Raw genomic sequence first — 23,938 nt, forward strand, 5'->3', positions numbered from 1 at the left:
TCAGCATCCTCACACTGACCTAGTCTGAAGCTGCTGTAGTCTCTGGCTATCTCTAGCCTTTATAGGGGCTTATGCACCTTTTCCTACAAGCTAGAAAATGGTACCCATTGCTTAATATGCAGTGAAGTCATTCTGGACATTGGTTTGATATAGACTGAGAGGGAACAATGCCATGCAGTGAATCACCAGAACCACTTTCTGCAGCAGCCTGTGATTTCTTTGGAAAACTCCTGCACAAGTACTAAGCAGGCCAGCCCTGTAGAGCTTGTGAAGACTGATAAAAATGAAGTTGTTAGTGATACAGCCACAGGCTCATTCTGAAGGAATTGCATCAGCACTCTTGTTCAAAGAAAAGACCTACGTATTTAAAAACAATAACCATTTTCATGGTATGGCTTATGTGAGATGCATGATCTGGCCACTCTCTGAATTGGAAAAGATCCAGACTAAACAGAATATCCCATGTTATTATAGAAACCACCCTGCAGTAAAGCTTCTTAGAAAATGTTAGAATGACAAGAATCACACCCCATAATCCAAATCTTGAAGTCTCTTCTAACATGTTCCTAACTCCATGTTTAGGCAAATTCTAGTTGGCTTCTTTGGGAATCTAGATTTAGTGCTATATGAACAAAATAATATTGCATATGCCAAGGAGCACTGTGAGATCTTTGTACCACAAAAGCGTGATAAAATGCTATATAAGGGTAGATCAGGGGTCGGCAACCTCTGGCACGCGGCTCACCACGTTTCTGAAAAATTGCTCTTAATGCTTTAAACATTTTAGAGAGATATTGATACTCATCTATATATTGGGATCTCCAAATTGTCCAGATTTGGTGGAACATCTCTGTCCTCAACAATTCTACAATACAAGGCAGAGAAAGTCTGGGTATTTCATGACTTGAAAAAGGCCACCTGAAATTGTGAAATAGGTTTATACTCTTTAACACTTTCAGCAGTATATCTGTGATGTTAAAACTCAGTGCTGGGATCTTTTATACTTTTAAATTTGCTAGGGGAAAAAAAAGAGTAGAGATGAAGATAAGTAGCCTTAATGTCAGCTGTTCTCTTTCAGCATATGTAATACATGGGGCAGCAGTTAGTAATCAGTGACAGAGCCAGGAGTGGCCTGACTTTGCATAGGTTCATGGGGAGAGGGCATAAGGAGCATATTCTGTCACTCTCTTCTCCTCCTGAACAGGAGCTGGACAAAACTGCAGTTCTTGTGCTTTCTAAAGTGCGAGAATACATCCCATTAGTGCATCGGTAGGGGCAATACACTCCAAAATATGCAAACCCATGATATACTGTTGCTTTTTTGCACATACCAGCAAAAGGGAGAGGTCATTGAGCACCTCAAGGCATGTAGCAGTGACTGCTTCCTGTGTGAATGAACAATCTCCAGATGGTTTTGTGTGATTATTTCCTACCACCCTGGCCAGGATATAGCTCCAAAATCCCACCCCTCCAGGCAGATCAGATGTTCTTTGATTATTACTGTGTCATAAAGTGACTAAATGACTGTAAGGCTTTATATTCTTTTTCCTTTAGTAGCATTTGAGAGAAGGGCAAGGACTTTTGTCACCCAAAATGTAAAGATTCTAATACTAAAGCATTAAAATACAGATCAGAACTGATATGACATTGAAGGATTATTTTTAAAAATTATTATTATTTATTTCAGCTTATCAGTTGCAAAGCTGTCCTGACCCTCGGCCATTCCGTAATGGTTTTGTGATTGGAAATGACTTTACTGTAGGACAAACAATTTCATTTGAGTGTTTTCCTGGGTACACCTTAATTGGAAATTCAGCACTGACTTGTCTACATGGAGTCAGTCGTAATTGGAACCATCCTCTCCCCAGGTGTGAAGGTATGTATTGTGTAAAGATATGCCATCCCATATTCCCCTTCTCTTTACTTCATCAAATCAAACCTCTCTTACTGTTTAATAATTTGTTGTCTGTGTATAGGTTGGACTGAAAAGCCTTATTTTACTTATTACTACTGCCACAGACAACTCCTTGAGATTTCTCTTTCAACTTAATTGATAGAGTCCTGTGTTTTTAGAGCATAAAGTAGTTGCAGAGAAGAGCTGGTTGGAATTGGGCTGTTTTGTCAAAACCAAACATTTTATGGAGATGTATCAGTTTGCACAAAATTTTGTTGGAAAGGGTCCATAATTAGGTGGCTAGATTACTAGGGATTTGGAAGACCTAGGGTTAAGTCCCTGCTCTGCCTCATTTGAAATGAAAAACTCTGCTCTGAATAAGGCTAATCAGGGATTTGAACTGAGTCAGACACACACATAGTTTTGTTTTCTTTCTGCAACAGAAAAAATAATAAATTTAGAAACCTTAAAAAGTTGTTGCAAAACAGAATTGTCCTCCTCTGGTCAGCTCTGTTTATGAGTTTATTTTGCCGTGCCACTTAAATTGTTTAGAATTCGAAGATGTAGAGATAGAAAGATATCCAGGTTAGCTTTACTTGTGGACTTACATATGAAGTGAGCAGCTGCAAAGGATTTTCCTGCATTTGAGCCCAAAAGGAAATAGAATGGCTATGCTGCTTACAGAAGGTTTTTCTGCATCTATTTCTGTGGTGAAAAAAGTTTCCTGATGAGACCAGGTAAAAGGACACCAGACTGACTGTGTCAGCTAGGTTTCTATGGTGCAGATGAGGTTTGGTGACTAGTTGGCAATAGGATAATGGAGAAAAAAAGACTTATTGACCACAGATTGGGAGCCTTGGCCCACACTGCTTCCCGCAGCCCCCATTGTCCTGGAACAGCGAACCGCAGCCAGTGGAAGCTGCGATCAGCCAAACCTGTGGATGCTGCAGGTAAACAAACTGTCCCGGCCCGCCAGGAGATTTCCCTGATGGGCCGCGTTCCAAAGGTTGCTGATCCCTGATCTAATGTACTAGATAACTAGGGAATGGCAAGATGGCTCAACTTGCAGAGGAATTGCATCTGTTCATTTAGCTATGTCATTATTTTTTTTTAAAGATAATTAGGGTATCTTCTACCTGCATTTGTTTTTATTTCAGATTAAAGTTCTCCAAAGCATGAAAATCAAGGTGGTATTGTTTTTGTTTTGTTTTGTTTTTCTTGTATGCTTAACTGGAGAGGAGAACACTTTTTAAAAATTTTAACAATATTTAATGTAATATATTTGTTTTAACATACTATAGATTTATGACTTATCAAATAATGCCTGCCTCCTTGAGGCAAACAGCCTGAATCAGATCTCAATAAAGAGGTGTTTGATTTTTTTTAATCATTTTTGCTTCCATGCCTAAAGAAGAGGAAAAAAAATAATTCACTGTCATTTCTTTGAGATTTTCTAAGATATTTGATTGTGATAAAGCCCTTCTACATTACAGTTGTTGTTCTTTGTCCTAGCATAGTTAAGACATTGTCCCAAATCCTTTGTTTGCTTCTGTGGACACATTACTTGTAAAAGCAGCAGAAATGCAATGTGTCCACTGTGTGGCTTGCCTGGGCTGTGGAGAATCTAAACATAGATCTCCATATAGATCTATGCCAAGTAGAATGCTGAAAGTCTCCATACTGCACCATTAAAGATGATGTGGGCATATACCGGGCATAGCAAGTAAACTCATACACATAGCAATCCCCTTAGGACAATAGTGTTACACTCCTCCATACCTTGCCGGAGCTGGTCACATCTAGTTTGAAGGCACTTAAGCATGTTTTGGGGCTAATGATTCTTTGCCTCAGCCCCTCTATTCTTCTGGAAATTTACTCTAAATAAAGTGAACTTATGTGGGCTTTGCTCTGTTTCCCAGGATTTGGCCTGATTATTACTACTTTGGATTCTATGCCATAATCCCTCAATATTGTCTATAGAGAAATAAGAAAAACTAGAGAGAAAAAGTATGAGGGGAAAATCATGAGTTCAGCAGTCTAAATATATTATGTAATGCATATGTATAACTAAAAGCTTTAGAGCCAGAGGCACCCTGGATGAAGGGTTGAGGGGGCACACTTTGTCAGGAAACTGTAGGAAGATTTCTTGCTTACTTAGTCAGAACCACTCTTGGGAAATGCAAAATTGCTTTCCTTCTTGTTCTGCATTGCATAGTTTCTACCCTTTCTCTCCCTCTACACTCACACCAAGCCAGTTTCACCTATCCGTCATCATCCCCAATGCATTTTTTGTAGCTACCCCCTGAGGACACAATGTGGGAGCAATTCCTGCACTCCCTATGTAACTGTTCCTGGCCTCTACACAGGGCCACAAAGAAGAAGGTCATTGCACTGTTTTCCTCATCTTGTGCATCCACACATGGGGTGGATGGGGTCAGGTAGAATTTAGCCTATCTAAAAATGGATTTGGGAGCCAGTCTTCAAGCCTTTTCTTAGAACTACCATGTTTTTTTTTCCTGGGAGATTCAACTGAGTAAGGACTTCAGAATTGGGCCTCTTGCTGTTTGTAAAAGCTCAATAGCTTTTCCATTTCCCATATCCAGATGACATTCTTTAATTTTCCATAACACAGTTCAACTATGCACATGCTCAATGTATTCACAGATAAGGATTTCACACCATCTAAAAAGAATGCAAAAGTTATTGACTGCTCCTGCAGTGTTTGTTGTTGTTTTGTTTGTTTTTAAGCTCTCTGTGGAGGAAATATAACTGCGATGAATGGCACCATATATTCTCCTGGATACCCTGATGAGTACCCAAACTTTCAGGACTGCTTTTGGCTTGTCCGAGTACCACCTGGTAATGGAATCTATATCAATTTTACTGTTCTTCAAACAGAGCCAATATATGATTTCATAACTGTATGGTAAGTAGGCACAATTATTGATTTATTCTACTACATGTGAGAGTGTAACAAGTCAGAGACTAAAACTAACATTTTGGTTATGTGTCATAGATTTCTGCTTAATGTCTGAATTCTGTTTAGTGATGATGGATTTGCAAGACTAAACCAATGATAAAATGGGCATATTATATTTTCTTTCATGAAGTACCTAAATAGGGATAAAATAAATTTCAGGCATGAAGGCAATCCTGTTCCCATTGAAGTCAAGTCAAAATTTCTATTGGCATCAATGTTTTAGGATCAGTAGTTTGATATTTTACTTGTTGGGAGAGTTTAGTCAAGTTATAAGCATTACATGTAAAGAGGACTCTCACTGAATATTGACTTAGCTCATTAGAGCACAAGGTGAATGAGGCAATATCTTTTACTGGACCAACTTCTGCTGGTGCGAAAGACAAGCTTTCAAAAATAAAGAGAGTTCTTCATCAGGCCTGGGAAATGTACTCAGAATGTCACAGCTAAATAAAAGATGGAGCAGATTATACCAATCTCCTAGAACTGGAAGGGTTATTGAGTCCAGCCCACTGCCTTCACTAGCAGGACCAATTTTTGCCCCAGATCCCTAAGTGGCCCCCTCAAGGATTGAACTCATAACCCTGGGTTTACTAGGCCAATGCTCAAACCACTGAGCTATCCCTCCCCCCAAAGCATAAGGAGTTAACATGTATGTCCAGGAACCATTCAAGGTGAAGTGACCAGTTAACACCTCTCCAGTCAGAGTGGAGAAAGAAGAAGAAAAAAGCTGGGGGTGGGCAGGTTAGTGGGTTATAGACTGTTGTAATAAGCCACCAATATAGTGTCTTTATTCAGTCCAAGATTTTTACTGTCTAGCAAAGTTATGAATTTAACCTCTCAGGCTCATCTTTTGAAAGTGTTGTGCAGGTTTCCTTTGAGAAAGAGGATTGATAGGTCAGATATAGAGCGACTGCTTTGTGAAAAGTGTTCACCCACCAGTGATATGCTGGTTTTGTCTGTATGAGTTCATTTGAGAGCATAGTGATTGTCTCATTTTTTTTCCAAATAGCTGTTACTGAGGCATTTAATGGTGTATGTTTGGGGATGTTGATCATCATAGAGTGGAGATATGTCTGTAGGTTTTGCATCTATTATGGCAGGGACTGGTGCTGCATATTGTTGGTGTGTCCTGGTCTATGGGGAGCTTGCTTCTGATGATGAGATGGCAAAGGTGAGGGACCAAAATAGGGGATTCAGGAAAGATTCCTTTCAGTATGGGTTACAAGTATGGGTTGAAATTGTTTAATGGTAGTTCATGTGGCTTCTAGTGTGGGGTGGGAGGTGACAACTAGGGCTGTGCGGTCAGAGGGGGGTTCATTTCTATGTTGAAGCAGGTTTTCTCAGAGGACTTGGGTGGCTCATTCTATGATGCAATCTGCTTCTTTGTTGGAGTGTGCTTATTTGTTGAATTAAGCTGTATATCCTGGATTTTCTCCTCAAAGCATATTCTGTGACATCAGAATGCCCAGCTGTAGATAAAAGATTTCTTGGTGTGTTTGGGGTGATTACTAGATCTGTGAAGGTATGTGTGGTGATCCGTGGGTTTCTTGTGTATAGGTGTCTGCAGTGTTCTATTGCTGAAGCTGACTGTGACGTCCAGGAAACCGATGCTGGGAGTGTTCTAGAAAAAAATGTAATGGAAGGATAATTGTTGTTGTGGTTGTAGTGGAAATCTAAGAGAGAGTTTAGGTCATCTGTCCAGAGGATGAAAATATCATTGTTGTATCTCTGATATATCATTTTTGTTGTGCATTTATCCAGAAATTCTTCTTCAATGCTCATGAAGAGGGTGGCATACTGGGGAGTCATCCATTTACCCATTGCTGTTCCCCTGGTTTGAATAAGCAGGGTTTCTCAAACAGGGGTCACTGCTTGTGTAGGGAAAGTCCCTGGTGGGCCGGGCCGGTGTGTTTACCTGCCCCGGCCACAGCTCTGGCCGATCGCTGCTCCCACTGACTGCACATCGCTGCTCCAGGCCAATGGGAACTGCTGGAAGCAGCGGCCAGTAAGTCCCTTGGCCTGCGCTGCTTTCAGCAGCTCCCATTGGCCCAGAGCAGCGATCCCGTCAGGGGCTTTCCCTGTATGAGTGGCGACCCCTGTTTGAGAAACCCTGGGATAAAGTATTTGTTGTTGAATGTAAAATTAGAATGGGTGATGATGAAATGGATGAGATTGGCAGTGTATTTGTGGTGAATATCAGAGTGTTGTCCATTATCTTATAGATATTTGAGACAGGCACTGATGCTGTCATTGTGAAGGATGGTGTATATCCCATGTCATGAGAATAAAAATATTCTCCTAAATTTATGCTAGCAATCTCCTGATCAAGAAAAGGATATCAAATGCACAGTGCTGACAAAGATCAAAAAGGCAACTGTGTTTAATAAAAGGGTAATAACAGGCAAGTTCAACTATGCACATATAAACTGTTCCAATTTCATATCAGGACAAGATTTAGAGAAGCAATTTCTTAGCATCTTACACGGTTGCTCTGTGGAATCATCAGTTCTAGAACATATAAAAAAGAGTCTATATTCTTGATTTAGTTGTAAGTAAAATATAGGAGTTGGACAGTTAAGTTGGGTGAGGTAATATCTTTTATTGGTCTAGCTTTAGTTATTGAGAAAGACAAGCTTTGAGCTATACAGAGCTCTTCTTTGGATCTGGGAAAGATACTAAGAATGTCACAGCTAAATACAAGATCGAACAAATAGTTTAGCATATGTAGTTAGTACATAGAGACCACTCAAGTACCTTTCCCATACTTGTTGAAGAGCTCTGTGTAGCTCGAAATCTTGACTATCTCACCAAAAAAAGTTGGTCTAATATTACCTTACTCGCCTTGTCTCTCTAATATCCTGGGACCGACACAGCTCCAAAAACACTGCATACAACATAGGATTTGGGTCAACTATAGCTGAGCCTCTTAGTTAAAACAGAATGGAACTCAGGGTGCTCTCAATGAGACAAATGATCACAGACACTTGCCACAGAGTGCTGTAGGAGGAAACATAAGAAATAATAATCTGGGCACAGGCATCATTGTATGCCTTAGACACTTCGATGGTGATAAAGGTTGGTCTAACGGTTGCTTACGTGTATTAAATTAAAATGCTCTGCAGCATGAGGTACTTAAATTATGGATTCTGTAGAATAGTTAAAGGGATTATCTGGACTAATTCATTACTATGATATCTCCACCCATTACTCATTTGCAGTTCTGTTATACCAAGATATATATCTTAGATAAACATAAATGGAAATTTTTGGGAAATTTTAATCATAGCCATGAATATATAATAATCTTCCATATACCTGTCCATTACTGTTGCTCTTCATTCCCATGTGCGTTCCTAATAATTTCTCATCTTGATGACTGCAAACTCTTTCTCCCTGGTATCCCAGACTTTCACCTTGCTGCTTCCTTCAGTCTTTCCAACATGCCACTAAAAACATTGTCTCCCCTGCCTGCTGCTCTTAGTATGTTCTGGTGCTCTTGAAATTCCTTTACTTTCTCCCAGTCACCTTCTTCATCAAATGTATGGTGCTTGTCTTGGCTTTCACAGCCCTCAGTAACTTTAATTCTGCTTCTGTTTACTCTCTTGTCTCCTCTCACTCATCCCTCAACATTTAACTCTGCCCAAATTGCATAATTACTAACCCCATCTAATCTTCCTCTCACTGTCCCCTATATGCCTCCTGCCATGTGACCTCACATATCTGCAGTTCTCTCCATGACCTAGTTCACCCTTCCTCCTCCTCGTCTCTCCTTAAACTCACTTCCAGACAATGTCCCAAGGCCCCCAAAAGCAATAATAAAAGTAAACCTCAGTGCTTATTACATTGTTATCATTATGTTCCTCATCCCTTTCCTTTTACTCCATTTTTATGTTGTCTTGAAATTGTTAACTCTTTAGGGAAGAGACCATGTAACTAAAATATCTAGCAAACTGTTTTTGTTGTTATATAAATATATAACAACACTAAAGTGATGTAATTTTAAAAAATCTGACATTGTGAAGAATGTGGTGCTTGGAGCTGGTCAGAAGAACTCTGAGTGAACAGTTTTCTTTTGGAAAATTCAGTTCCCATCAACATTTAAATTCTTCACAAAATCAGTTTTACCAAAAAATTGTTCTGAGAAAAATGGAAGGCAAAAAAACCAACAATGTTGAAATGTCCTGTTTTCACATTTTCAGAACAAAATGTTTTTAATTTTTGTTTTTTAATGTTTTATTATATTTTATAATATAATATTTTAAAAAGTCAGACTGTTTTGAATGATCCATTTTAAAAAAACACAATATTTTGTGGGGAATTTTGAATTTTTTGGATTTTGTTCTGATATGGAATGAAGCCAGAATTGGAAATCTCAAAATTCTTCACAAGATGGAATTTCTGTCTTCCACACAGCTCTAGTGCCAGCTGATATGAATCTTGACATGCATTTATTACTGAAACAAGTAGCTCATCAAGGAGTGAGGAGGTAATGGTTTCAATTTGGCACTAGCATGTGTGCAGTTTTAGGAGTATCAGAATAAAATAATGTTATTGATAAATCCAAGATAAAGAAAGAGTCATATCATGAAAAGACTGAGTTCAATAGGTTTGAGGGTGAAGGCCTTGTAATAGAACTAGAATATGAAATAGAGTTAAAATATGAAATAATCTCCCAAGGTCAGTTTTAGGAGCTCCATCAGTAAAGATATTCAAAGTCAGGCTAGACAAAGCACACATGAATAGTCATTAGGAGCAATCTTCCAAATTTCAGAGGGTGGACTAGATGACCTGCCAGGTTTTTCCCATTTCTAATATTTATTATTCAACCCATCCAATAAATTGTAGGTTTCTACTAGTCTGCCTATTTCCAGATGAATTGCTGAATTCATGAATTGGCTAGTCATGAAATAAAGATTCACAGAGTTCCATAGCTTCAACAATGCAGAAAGAACAAGACATTTTGAAATAAATAGTTACATGATGCAGACCATGAACTGCTCTGAAGTAGCTATTATTTAAACTATGGGAACAGAGAACAATAATTTATGCTAAGCAGCCCCTTTTGTTTAAGAATCTTAAAGGAAATAGTATAAGAAAAACATATGTGAAATCGTGCATATGCCATAATTAATTATTTATCTTTATCTTTAAACATCTTCTTTTCAGTGAGGAACTTTGTTACCCAACATTAAAACTGCAGTGAAAGCAAGAAAATTAATTAAAAACTAGGAAGCTGTTTACATTAATGATTAATTGATCCAGTTTAAGTGTCCTATATTTTATACCCATACTTAGTTTTAGGTGCAAATGATAACACTTTGACTTCTAATTCTGCCCACAAATTTAATCTGAAATGAAATGCTGTCATCTGAAGCTCCTTTAAAAAAATTGGCTTTCAAAATAATAAATGTCAGTAATATTTACATGTATAATAGTTTGTATACAGTTTTAGGGTGACATTCTGATTCCATGTATGTCAATAGGAGTTTTGCCTTTGGCTGCAATGAGGCTAGGATTTCACCCTACATTTTTATATACACTAAATGTGGTACATTATTTAATCCATCCAGAAATCCCTGAATCATTCCAAATCATGCCAACTTGTTTTCCTTCTTTGGTTAGGTAATTGGTTTGGTGGATAGGGGGAATGCCAGGGACATACTATATCTGTACTTTAGCAAGGCTTTTGACATAGTTCCACATGACATTCTCATCAGTAAGCCGGAGAAATGCTGGCTCAGCGGAACTAACATTAAGGAAAAAAAAGAGTAACTATTAATGGAATGATGTCTGACTGGAAGGAGGTCTCTAGTGGGGTTCCACAGGCATTTGTTCTGGGTCTTTTTTTTCTTTTTTTTTTTAAACATCTTTATTAATGACCTGGATGTGGGAATAGAGAGCATACTGATCACACGTTTGGAAGGTAGGCACAAATACAGAATCGGGGGGATAACTGGGTTGGCAGCAGCACTGCTAAAAAGGATCTGGGAGTTGAGGTGGATCACAACCTCAACATGAGTCAACAATTGGATATTGTTGCAAAAAAAGCAAACACAATTTTGAGTAACATTAACAAAGTCACGGGAGGTGAAAGTACCACTTTACTCAGTGCTGGTTAGGCCTCAACTGATGTACTGTGTCCAATTTTGGTCAACAATGCATAGAAAGGATGTAGAGAAACTGAAAAGAATCCAAAGGTGAGCAACAATGATGATCAAAGGAATGGGATGCAAGTCATATGAGCAAAGGCTGAAGGATGTTTAGTTTGGAAAGAGGAGATTAAAAGGGGACAGGATAGTGGTCTTCAAATACTTGAAAGACTGCTATAAAAAAGATGGAGAAAAGTTCTGTTTTGCCACAGAGGACAGGACAAGAGGTAATGGGTTCAAACTATAGCACAGCAGATTTAGATTAAATCTCAGGAAAAACTTCCTAATGGTAAGAACTGTCAGACAGTGGAACAGACTGCCTAGAGAAGTTGTGGAAGCTCCTTCACTGGAGGTTTTCAAAAGGACACTGGATAGCCATCTGTCTTGGATGGTATGGATACATCTTGGCAGCAGATTAGGCTTGATGGCCCTTGTGGTCCCTTCTAACCCTATGGTTCTATGATTCTATGAATCAACAGAAAATGTGTGGTTCCTCTTCTGTAATACTGCTAGAAATTGATGGGAGAGGAACAGCAGTATGGCCTATGAATCTAATGTCCATATTTGTCATCTTGGCTATATAAAAGTGTGTGTGTTTCAAGGCAAAAAAGTAGCACCCGAACCCAGCCAGACTGAGGATACCATAATCTACAGGAAGAAAATAGAGCATTTATTCCAATAGGTAGTAAGTGGAGAAACTTATACTCAGAAATTCTGAAGCACCCTAACGCATCTTCTGTCATGGGGTATTTTCCATCTCAGGTTACACATTTCCTCCTCAAAGTAGCATTTCAGCGCCTGAATAGTCCTGTTTTATTTTGATTGCAAGGAATACATCTAAACCTTTACAGTATTTTTTTTTAGAAAACTTAAATATATGCTCATGTTAGGATAGGCAAAAATACTGCATTACACCTAGAAAAAATGACCCACCTAGCAAAAATATCACATAATCCCTCATCATTGCACATTTACCTACAATGAATGGTGAAACCTACCCTTAATATTATTTTTTGATGTTTTTTTTCTTTTAGGGATGGGCCAGACCAAAGTTCTCCTCAGATTGGACAGTTTAGTGGCAACACTGCTTTGGAGTCTGTCTACAGTACTTCAAACCAGATTCTCATCAAGTTCCACAGTGACTTCACAACAAGTGGTTTCTTTGTGCTAAGTTATCATGGTAAATTCAATAAATGTATCTATATTTATTGATGATTGTATAGTTGAAGGAAAAATGTTTTAACTTACTGTTACTAAAATAAATGTTAAGTCCTTTGGAACAATTAGTTTAATTTTTGTTAATCATTGAATGTTTACCACTATTAATAGACAAGCAAAGAAGATATACCATGAACACATTGTCAGTACAAACAAAAAAACAAACAAAAAGAACCAGTGAACCTTCCAAAATCTAACATCCAGTTCAGGTTAGACATAAATATCTCTTTATAGCTTCCTTTGCATTAAAAGATGGGGTCCAAAATGCAAATTTTGTTTAAATTGTGTGTGATCAGTGCAGTTACATCAGCGCTGCAAGTGATAACAAACTAAATTCAATTACATGGGTTTATCCATCCTGTTCATGTGAGAAGAATCAATGGAGACCTATACCTGTATTGACCCAGAGGCTGCCAAATCCTTTGCATATTTTTTATTTTGAAATGTAAGGGAATATGTTTTTTGTCATAGCAGCATGTCTGTATTTTTATGGAATTTACAAAAATTTACTTCTGCACCAAGAACATGCCTCTTGGGAGTGCACATCTTGGTACCAGTAATTCCTAAAACCTTCTAGAAATCAGGAAAGAGTGAAGGGAGTTCATATACCCTCACACAGATGCTAAGTCTTGTGTCAGGTTTCTAAGGGACATTAATTTCCTATCATGATAAACAACAGATCTCATAATTACCGCTTTCTAGAAGTTGCAGTGCACTTCTGTTTCTTTTTCCTTGTCAGAATTTCTATTTTGTAGATCAATTTTACTTATAATGAATTAATCTGTGTTAATGAATAATGTGTTATAATGAATTAATCTGTATTAGTAATGGTATTATAGTTAGGAGCCAGATTATTCACCCAGATCCAAGCTTCACACAGATCCAAGCTACACCTAGAAGCATGGGTGTTGGCACCCTGTTAAATGAGTGATAAAATGCTCACATGAGTTGAAACAGATTCTTCTGTAATTGAGAAAACCACTTCCCTGAAAGACATGTACACTAAAATGGAGATCATCTGGGCTTTGTGTGACAAAGAGTTCCAGAGGCAGTTCTTCACCTGTCTCCATCTCTGGCAAGCTCTGTTATGGCTACTGAGAATTACATCATATCTGTGGACTGTAGTATTTTAGAAGTGGCACTTTGTGTGTTCAGATTATTACGGGCTATGACACTAAGAACCAGTACATTGAATTGGTTCCACTGTTGAATGGGTGTAGTAGGCAGAGTACCAATGTTTCATTTACCTGTTAAGATATGGGCTTCTGAAATTAGTACCATCCTTGGTCTTGTATAGCTTCCATTGTCTGACCCAGGAAAAAAAGCATTTCAGTACTCCAGCTGTGAAATAACAAAGGCATGGAGCTCTATCTCCAGGACTTCCTCTGTGAGGAGCAGGCACAGCTTTCTTACCAGTTGGAGGTGGTAAAAAATCCTGGTGTCTAGGCATCATGTGGCTACCAGACTGCAACTCTCTGACAATGAATATTCAGATACCCTTATCAGAAGAGTAGTCATGGATTCTGCAGGGCCTTCTGAATATGTCCTTTGGCCTACCAAAATCACTTCCATCTGATTTCGATTGAATTGGAATCATATATTATTCTTTATGGAGGTGCTTTTTTCTTCTAGACGCGGAGGTAGCTGTATGACAAATGGCTTTCTGCCTATGATAAGAATGATATGTGTCACTGTGTATCATAAGCATGTTGCTGGCATTTGGCTTGTAGCTTTTCAAATGTTTCCTAGCGGCATAATATAGATGCTGAACAAGCTGGTTCATGCCACCCATCATTGTCATGAAGCAACCAAAGCTACACAAATAAATTTGGCAATTCCTCTGTGTCCTGAGGCTAACAATTTAGCACTCATTTTTTATTCCTCTCATTCTCTCCCTAAATGAATGCTATCTCTAAATCATGCAGGTATTATACTCTACATCCTATCTAGCATCAGTATTTCCAAATTCTGATGTTAGTTCTCTGTTCCCTCTTATAGAGCCCTTGCCCAACCCCTAATCACCCTGACCTTGACCTCCTCATCTTTGGCCTCCACGCCTATATTAATTCCATCCAGGATGGTTTAGCAAATATTCATCAGTTTTTTCTGATGCTCTGATGATCTTCTGTCTCACTTCAAATCCTCTCACTGGCTTCACCTCAAATTCCTCTTTAAATTTAAGTTTCTTGTGCCCAAGTTGGAAGACCTGGTGCAAGTTAACTCAAACCTGCATCTCCACTCTCATTGTCTTCTACCTATTTCTCTACCCCATCTTCCAATAAATAAAGTTGCCTTTACCAGTGTAATATATGAAATAAAATTATTTGTGAAAGGGATGGGGACTGTTTAAATTGCACGTGCTCATGTCTAGTTGTAAAGTGACTTTTAGGGGCTTCCTCTTGCTGCCCTCTGTTTATTTCTCTTACTGTGCATCTAGACTGTACCTTTCAACTGACAGGGCCTAAATGTGGGCTATGGTGTTTGATGGAGACCAAGATTGAGGCACACAAAATATTTGTCATATAACAAAGTTAAAACACTAGGACTAATCCCCTCAGGACAAATACCTCTTTCTGTATCTTCAAGTTCATGATTCTTTCTATCTGCTGTAAATAATTTGCAACAATAAAAGTGTAGGGGATACCAAATTGGTGTGGAATATAGGTAGTTTTGAGAGGTATGACCTAGATTCATTGCTAAAGGCATTTAATCTCAGTGGACCCAAACCTGTTCTTATTAAAGGACCAAATTATGGCTAAGTGAGCACACTGGTGCAAAGGCGTAAGAACAATGTGGCATGTTACACTCCTGGTCCAGTTACCTGTACCACAGGTAGCAGCATGGGGGGCGAAGCAAGCTTCAAGGAGCTTCTAGAGCCTCCCTTTGCACAGGTAGACAAGAGGGAGGAGAATTGGTGGGAACTGGCTGGAACCTTGCCTCTGCTCTCAATGCTTAAAGAGCATAGCTGCACTGTCATCTATTAAGAGCAGAAGCAATATCTATATCTTCATAATATTTGTTATTTATATATCTACTGTTATATTCTTATCAATATAGATGATAGTAGCATCCAAAAGATCCCAACCCAACAGAGGTTCTGTTCTGCTAGCTGCTATACAAACACATAGTACAAAATAATCCAGGCCAGCTCCTCATGTGGTGTAAACTGCAGTGACACCAGTGACTTCAATGGAATCAAGCCTATATATATCAGCTGAGAATCTAATCCATCGGTTTTTAGTCTGTGTGAATTCAAGAATTTCCAAATCCTGATGTTTTTGGAGAGTAGCTGGTACATGGCACTGATAGTCAAATTGCAAACTAAGCCTTCTTGCAGACCTCCTTTTTGGAAGACTTATTTGTATTTTTTTGACTGCTTCAGTTTTGCAATCCTGACAGTTGCATTGTAGATTCTGTGTCATGCACACTGTCAGAAAGGGTATGCTTGGCACCTGGATAAAGAGGAACAATACAGCAGTGGCAAAGCTGAAGTTGCTAATATGTATTTACTTATCCTTTGTACCTACTCCATATAATTCCGCATGTTCACTGCATTTCCTTTATAAGGAATCCCCATGATCTCTGACAAATCTACGGCTGAGTTTTCAAAAAGCTTGACAACTTCTCAACAGGAGCCATTTGTATACAAACATCAGGATATCTTTGTATATGATCCTGCATTCCTTGCAAACAAACTCACAATCGAGTGAATAGGCTCTGGAGTGAGGACAAGGAGGAAAGTAGGGTATTGGGCCTTTACAGTATTTCAGTATGACACAATAAACCAGTAATTAGTGGATACAGCTGAGTGTAAATCTGCATAGGAACCATTTGTGGTTCCCTGATTATGGGGCTGGTTTTCTACTGTTGCTCCTCCCTCTATTAATTAGAGCAGGCTCAGGGTTTCTCTAAATTATACCAGCCAGTAATGGGTCCTGGGGAGCATTACATTGTCTGGTGATTGCCATAGCAATCCACCAAAACTACAAAAGGAATGTGGGGCAATTTAGAATGGGGCAAGATCCCCCATGCACCCTCAACTTATTGTGAGTTAGGTCTAATACGTTTTGGGTAATCATAGCATTCATTTGAATTCTGACTTCCAGTAACATGTTGTTTGAAGTAATGGAAAGAGTTTGAAGGTGTGATTCTCCACTGCCTCGTACTTTCTACCAGTGCAAATTGGTTGTGAACCACAGTTGCTGGCTTCTAATTTTCCCTGAGGGTGCTCAATCCCACTCCACACCTTACCCTAAGCCCCCTCTTCCCCACACACCATCCCTGGCCCGGCCTCCAACTCCACATCTACCTCCAAGGCCCTATCCCCTCCCTGCCTCTTCCCACCTCCGCTCCACTGCCACCCTACCTCTTCCCTGTCTCTTTCTGCCCCCTCCCTCGAGTGTTTCCCATCCCTGCTCCTCCCTGTCCCTCCCAAGACCTCCTGCACACCACGGAACAGCTGTTCTGCATTGTTCAGGAGGTGCTGGGAGGAGGGGGAGGAGTTGATCCGCAGGGCCACTGGTGGATAAGAATGGGGGAGAGGGAGGGAAGCTTGGCTGCTGGTTGGTGCTAAGCACCCGTTAATTTTCTCCAGGGATGGAGAACGCAGGGAGTCAGCGCCTATGCTGTGAGCAATCTCCTCTAAAACAGAATGATAGTGTTTTACACTGTTTTACACTTGCATAGATTAAATGATTACAAAAGGTGCAAGACCACAGTGAATCAGATCTTCTGAACTGTAATTTTGATGACACTGAACCTAGAGACCTAAGGTTTGAGCCTGCAGTCTTAATATAAGCAAAACTGCCACAAAATGCAAATTTGCCTGTATAAGAAACTGGAAAAAAATAACTAATTGATGTATTATTTTTGTGACAGTTTCCATCAGGACCTCACCAGGGCACATGGTTTGAGTGAACTGTCCTCCTCTGTTTTGAAACTGTTAATATTCTTTCCAATAGGGGAAGGGCGTGGCTTGAAAGTGGTACCAGTATTGCCATCCCCACCTGTCCAAAAATCATGTGTCAAGCCACAAAAAGGGGGGGTTTTGTTTGTTTGTTTTTTGTTGTGTTTTTGTTATGTTTTTGGTTTTTTTAGTTATGAGATTTTTAAAAAGTAAAATACATTTTTTTTGTTTTTTTTCTTTGTCTTTTGTTTTCTGAGCCTTTGAGGTACACTCAACTCACATTTTTCAAGCTTTTTTTCCATAACCATGAGGTCTAAAAGCTTACTTCTTAAATGAAATCTGAGAATCTCATGTAATTGTAATATATTGACTCCAGGAGATGGAGCTTTAGTTAAATCAACAAATACAATGAGCGTCAAGATAAAATCACAGGAGTTGTCAAAACTGTGGTTCTGGCTGGTATTGAAGATTTAATCTCAGTTGCACAGCAATTGATCCAATTCAGACTGTAGTAACTTTAAATAAAATTTTCAAAAGGAGTTATGTGATTTAAGAGCCTTTGTACTACTGAGTCTCACTGAGGAGACTTAGGCTCCTTGGTGCATAAGGCCTGGTGTACACTTAAAAAAATAGATCAATCCAGTTATGTCATTCAGGGCTGTGAAAAAATGTCATGAGCACCACAGTTAGGTGGATCTACCTTCCTCCTTCCCCACCCCCAGTGTGGACTTAACTCCCTGCTAGGTGGACAGAAGAATTCTGTTGAACTAGTTACCACCTCTCAGAGAGAAGGATTAACTACATTGATGGAAAAACCCCTCTGTTGATGTAGAAAACATCTACACAAGGATGCTACAGCAGCACAGCTGCAGCATCTTAGCTGTGCTGCTGGATCTGCTGTAGTGTAGACATGACTTAAGTCATATTTGAAAATAGGAATTATACTCCTAAACCACTTAATTTCTTTTGAAATTTTTACTCCTGGTGAAGTACAGATGACTGAAACTACTGTTAACCTGCTATGGGATGAAAGCCCAAACTGAACCAACCAATCCATCCAATAGCAATACAATAATTGTATTTCATTGCATATAGGTTCTTATGCCACTCTTAATATAGTGATATCTGAGTGCCTTCCAGTCGTGCTTTAAACTATGTGTCAAAAATCTGTCAAATATTATTAATTCTCTCTCTCTCTCTCTCTCTTTCATCCTCTTCCAGGGGACAATTGTGTGTGTAGTGTAGGGTTTTGTTTTACATGTACATGTTGCTATGCATTTAGTAGAGAAGCCCGAAGAAGTGTCTTACACTTGGAGCAGAAGGTGGTGAGGTTTGTGATGGTCCTTAGTTCCTGTGGGAGTTCATTCTACAATGTGGGACTGGCCCCTATGGAAGTTCTGTCATATGCACCAATGTGACCCTTTACCCTTTGTGTAGAAGGTTCCATTGTATCCGAGGAGCAAAGTTATTAAGCCTGATCTTCATCCAGAAGCTTTAAAGGATCTTTTAGATATTGATAGGGCAAGGCCCTTGAGCACCTTGAGGATAAAGATCAAGATCTTGAACTTGAATCAATATCCTATGTGAAGCCATTGTAGAGAGTGGAGAACAGGCTGTATGTGCTTGTGGTAGCCAATGTTAATGAGGAGATGAACTGCAGCATTCTGTACTAGTCAGAGTTTCCTAAAGGCTGATGGCTTCATGCCCAGGTATATTGTATTGCTGTACTCCAGACAGGAGATGATAAAGCCATGTATAACTGTGGCTAGATCATCGTTTGTCAGGATGGGACTATGTCTCCTAACCAGCTAGAAGGAATTGACTCACTGAGTTGACCGTTGTGGGTGTTCATCTTCAACAAGGAGACTGCACCATTGTTGAAAACTCTTTATCATGCTTTCTTCTGCCCACCAGCATCACTTCTGTCTTGCTTTGGTTCAGCTTCAACTAGCTGCTCTTCATCCATGAGTTGATCTCGGCCAAGCATTGGGCCATCTTGATGGTAGTGATGTGGTTATGCGTGAAGGATAGGCAGAGCTGTGTGTCATCTGCGTATTGCTTGCGCACAAGCCCATGTCATCTGATCAGTTTGCCCAGTGGCTACATATTGATATTGAACAGGACCAGAGAGAGAACTGATCCTTGTGGTCAACGAGGTAAAAAATAGCTTCCAAGCATTACTCAAAATCTACATAATGGATAAAATCCTGGCTCCTTGAACTCAGTGGCAAAACTTCCATTGATGTCAATGCAGCCAAGATTTCACCCAGTATTCTTAAGTGCGTTTGTATTTGCTAATATTGACATACCTAGGAAAATTCCTGGTCTTGGGATACTGCTGTGCTGCCTGAGATGTGGCAGGGATCTAGAGAAAATATCTAAAATGGTTGAAGTCCTTTCTGGAAGGATACATCCAAAGGATAATGATGGGAAAATACACGTCTGCCATTGGTGCCCCCCCGCACCTCCCCACTTGTAGAGTCCCACAAGGATCAATTCTCTCTGTGGTCATATTCAGTATCTATCTATATGCATTCATTTTCTGGGATATTTCACACCTGAAGAAGCTGCTTCATAATGGTTATTGTACCTTTGAATGGAATAATGTTTTACTCTTGAATGGGCCTTCATTTAAGATGGTCTCAAGACAGGAAGTATTTGGGGGTAAAAACATTTTGCTAAGCATACTGTGAACTAAACATTTGTGCTTTGCAGACAAGATTAGTTCCTTGCAGATAATTCACAAGTACCCATGATCTTCCCAGAATATGTCTGAGCAGGATTTTGCCATTAAGACTAATCTGAAATCTTTAACGTGGGAGATCCTTTCTTCATCTTTGCATTCTTAACATTCAAACTCCATGTATATGTTTCTGTTAGAGTTCACTGAACTTTCAATGTGAAGCCATATATATTGTTTATTGTTATCCTGTGAATTTGAGCAACATATTAATCACAATACCTTCTGTGTTTTGTAGCCTATCAGCTTCGAGTGTGTCAACCTCCACCAACTATACCAAATGCTGAAATTTTGACTGAGGATGATGAATTTGAAATAGGTAATGTCTGTAAAAGTATGAACGCTAACATATTTCAAGGAGCGTTCACAAATACATTTACATTTTTAAAGAAAAATGTTTTAAAAGCTTTTCTTCCTTCTTGTACTTGTTGAAGCCTAGTAATAATAATAATTATTATTATTATAATTATTATTATAAGTCTCACAGATGGTACTATTGAAGGACACAGGAACTGCTTCCCAAATACCTTTTTCTAAAATGTACTTATTTGCAATGTCCTAATAAAGTCATAAACTCTCAAAATGAATTTTAATTATAAGCATTTTTAAAAAAAATAGTTTAGATTAAAGGGTTTCAAGCCACTTTTAAGAAAAAAATAACTATCAACTGTTGTGTTTATTATGTACAGAGTATTGTGTATATATATCTAAATGACTGCAACTTTTAAAAATAGAGTTAATATTAATATTTTTCCCCAATTCTTTGGGTTTTTGGTGTTGGTGTATTTTTTAAAAAATAAATTGAAAGAGATGCTTGAACTAAATTTCCATGAGTTAGGAAAAATAAACAGAATGGAGGAAACAGGACTGTCCAACTGAACATAATTTTGGAGCTGTCTAGGTTTTTTGATTTGTTTTACTAGTTGTTTAATATATGTATGTATGTTTCTGTTTTGAGTCTGTCCATTTTGCATGAATAATTAGTACCATTATCCTTTTAATTAATACTATGACAACTACCCAATAAATTACAGAGATTTAAAAGTCTACAAAAGTGTGGGTTGCTCAGAAAGGTAATGAAAATCAAAGGTAACAAAAATCAAAGAAATAATCATGCTAATACACCTCTACCCCAATATAATGCAACCCAATATAACACAAATTCAAATATATGGCGGTAAAGCAGTGCTCCGGAGGGTCAGGGGGCTGCGCACTCCAGTGGATCAAAGCAAGTTTGATATAACGCGGTTTCACCCAGAACGCGGTAAGATATTTTTGCTCCCGAGGACAGCATTATATCGAGATAGAGGTGTACCATGTTTGGAAACAGTGATAAATGTGCTACAGTGTGCAACAGAATGCTTATTTACCACATTTCCTCTGCAAAATCAAAGCTTTTTATTCCAATGGTCATATAGAACATTATATAGGGCAGTAAGTGTACTTCATTAACCAATACTCTTTTCAAAACTAAAAATTGATGTTTAACCGTTCTCTTCTTTTTATCTAATAGGGGACATAATACGGTACCAGTGTCATCCAGGCTTTACATTGGTTGGTAATGAAATTCTAACGTGTAGATTGGGAGAAAGACTTCAGATGGATGGAGTGCCACCTTCTTGTCAAGGTTTTCTATTCTTCTTCTTATTATGTATTGCTTTTATAATGTACCAGCTGAATGGTGTTTCCAGAACTAAGCTTTGCTTTTAATTGACATATGGAATCATACTTATAATCTTTCCAACCTTCCCTCTGTATTTCCAGTGTTTCCAGGATGGTGAATACCTTAGAGAGTACTGTAATGAGATTATCATTAATGATCTATGGTATTTAATGAGTTTTTAGTGCTACCACTATGCAGTGCAGGATGAGGGTAAATTGGTTATTTCACAATTCATGCTCTAAGGTGGAAGGGGGCAGTCTAAATCAAATAAATACAACTGAACTTGTATCTCAATATTTTTTAAAGTATGTAATATAAAAAAATTATTAAGGAAATGAATAGGTTGATGTAAATAACTCATATAAATAGCATAGTGGGAATGAATAACACCATAAAATGTCATTGTTTTAAGTGAAACAGTCATATAAGGAGTTTGTTTTGAATTTTATTTTGTTTTACAGCATGTTGAAGTGTACTTGGTTTTGCTCTTCTGCTGCAGTGCATAAATATCACATCATCACTCCATCGTTAAGTTAAAGCTAGATTGTAAACCATTAACTTATCCTAAATTAAGCAAATCTTTCTTACCTTTGACATACATGATGTTATACTAAGGCAGAATATTTTGGTGACTTTTGAAGGTAATTTGAGATGGCTTTTGTGGGATTTAAAAGGTTATACAAATGAGGACTTGTTCCATCTTTAATATAGTTTCTCTAGGGTTTTGGTTTTTTCTGGTCAGTCAGGGGTGTTTGGATGGAAAAGAGTTTGCTCATCAAATATGAATAAATAGAAACCCCACTGTAACTGCTCTGGATTGAAGACTGGTGTCTTTGAGTAATTTCAAATGAATACTAATTTAGGTCAGATTATGGATGGCCCCTATGAGCTGTGTGGGAGAATAAGTGTCCAGAAACCATGAAATGGACATGATATGGGAAGATGAATAGAAAAGAATAGGTAAATCCCAAAGAGCCTTCCCTCTACACTTTCATTGCTTACAAAAGGAGAAGACACAGTAGAAGTGCTTACACTCAGAGAAAACTCCCATTGACTTAAATTGACCATGAGTGAACCATCCTAGAGAATATTTCATCCAGTGCACATGACTTCTCTCAAAGAAACATAATTCCTTATCAAATTCCATGAGATGGTTCAAAAAAATCCTACAGACATTTTTCGAATACATTCTATAGGACTTTTCTATAAGGAGTGGAGTACTGGCCTCTACAAACTCTTAAGCATAGACCTTCTTCTCAGAATGCATGAGGTAGGGATGTACCCCAGTATGGTTATTCTGCCCTCTGCATCCTTGCACAGTCCCAGCAAGGGACTTATGTGGGGCCCTGCAGTAGGGTGATTTGCAGGGCCGGATTTACACCTTACGTGCCCCTAGACACAGCATCTTCAGCACCCCCCCAACCCCCCGCCTACAGCTGACCTTCATGTTTTCTATAAAAATGAAACTTTTAACCCACTTTTAGGCACCTCTAGAATGCCAGCGCCCCAAGGAACGTGCTTACTGTGTCTAATTGGAAATCTGGCACTGGTGATTTCAACTCCCACAATCATTCCCTTTAATTTAATACTATTGGGTAAATATAATGTGGTTTATTGCTGTCTCATCAATGCTTTAAGAGATGTGTTTAGCATCCCACACTAGCAAATATTTATGTGACAGTTTAGAGATTAAAAAAAGAATAACTGGCATCAGAAAATGGTGATTTATGGAAATGAGTTGGAAGCCTGATCCTGCAAGATGCTGAGCAGCTCCTCCATAGTCCCTCTACTTCAGTGGGAGTGGAGGGACCTCATTATCTAGCAGGATGTGTGAAGCATCTTGCCAGATCAGGCACATAAACACAACATTTATTTAAATTTGCATTAAATGGGGGACGTTACCATCTGGTTTTGCTTTAAAGTTTTGCATTCTAACTTAGAAACAGATTTATATAATCTCTCTCCTTCTCATCAGATGTTTTGTTGCTGAAGAAGCAATTTGAGTTAATTGGCATTTTTAGAAAACACTCCCAATCAAAGTATATTTTTGGAATAGTGGCAAGTTATGAATTGTGAATAAATCCACTGCTGCTAAATGTTAATGCTTTAATATGTGAAAGCTTCTTTGGTAATTCCAAAAGAGTTTCAGACTAAATGCAGTTTAGTTGTTAGAAATACAATTGTTTATATAATTAATGTTTACAAATCAGTGATGACTACAGTATTCATATTTCAGTTGTGAGTTGAAAGATTACTGACATACATATTTTTTTTTACATTCTTAATTTAAAAGCAGAAGGACCCATTCCTGCTCTTGAAAGTATCATGCCCTCACATTTTTATACACTTGAAGAAATAAGAATCAATCTAATTTCCTAACATTTTCTT

The 23,938-nt window shown here is 38.5% G+C and overlaps 1 protein-coding gene across 3 annotated transcripts in view; it reads left to right on the forward strand.

Annotated features, from left to right (window-relative positions):
- The window catches only part of CSMD3 (CUB and Sushi multiple domains 3), a 1,155,643-nt gene that overhangs the window by 987,059 nt on the left and 144,646 nt on the right, over nt 1-23,938 (forward strand). For all 3 annotated transcript variants that reach the window (XM_045006341.1, XM_045006342.1, XM_045006343.1), the window contains 5 exons: nt 1,688-1,876; nt 4,643-4,820; nt 12,058-12,203; nt 20,126-20,206; nt 21,401-21,514. In XM_045006341.1, the coding sequence (XP_044862276.1) occupies nt 1,688-1,876; nt 4,643-4,820; nt 12,058-12,203; nt 20,126-20,206; nt 21,401-21,514 (708 nt within the window). The remainder of the gene's footprint in view (nt 1-1,687; nt 1,877-4,642; nt 4,821-12,057; nt 12,204-20,125; nt 20,207-21,400; nt 21,515-23,938) is intronic.

Source organism: Mauremys mutica, chromosome 2 (assembly GCF_020497125.1).
Source record: "Mauremys mutica isolate MM-2020 ecotype Southern chromosome 2, ASM2049712v1, whole genome shotgun sequence".
Taxonomy (NCBI): domain Eukaryota; kingdom Metazoa; phylum Chordata; order Testudines; family Geoemydidae; genus Mauremys; species Mauremys mutica.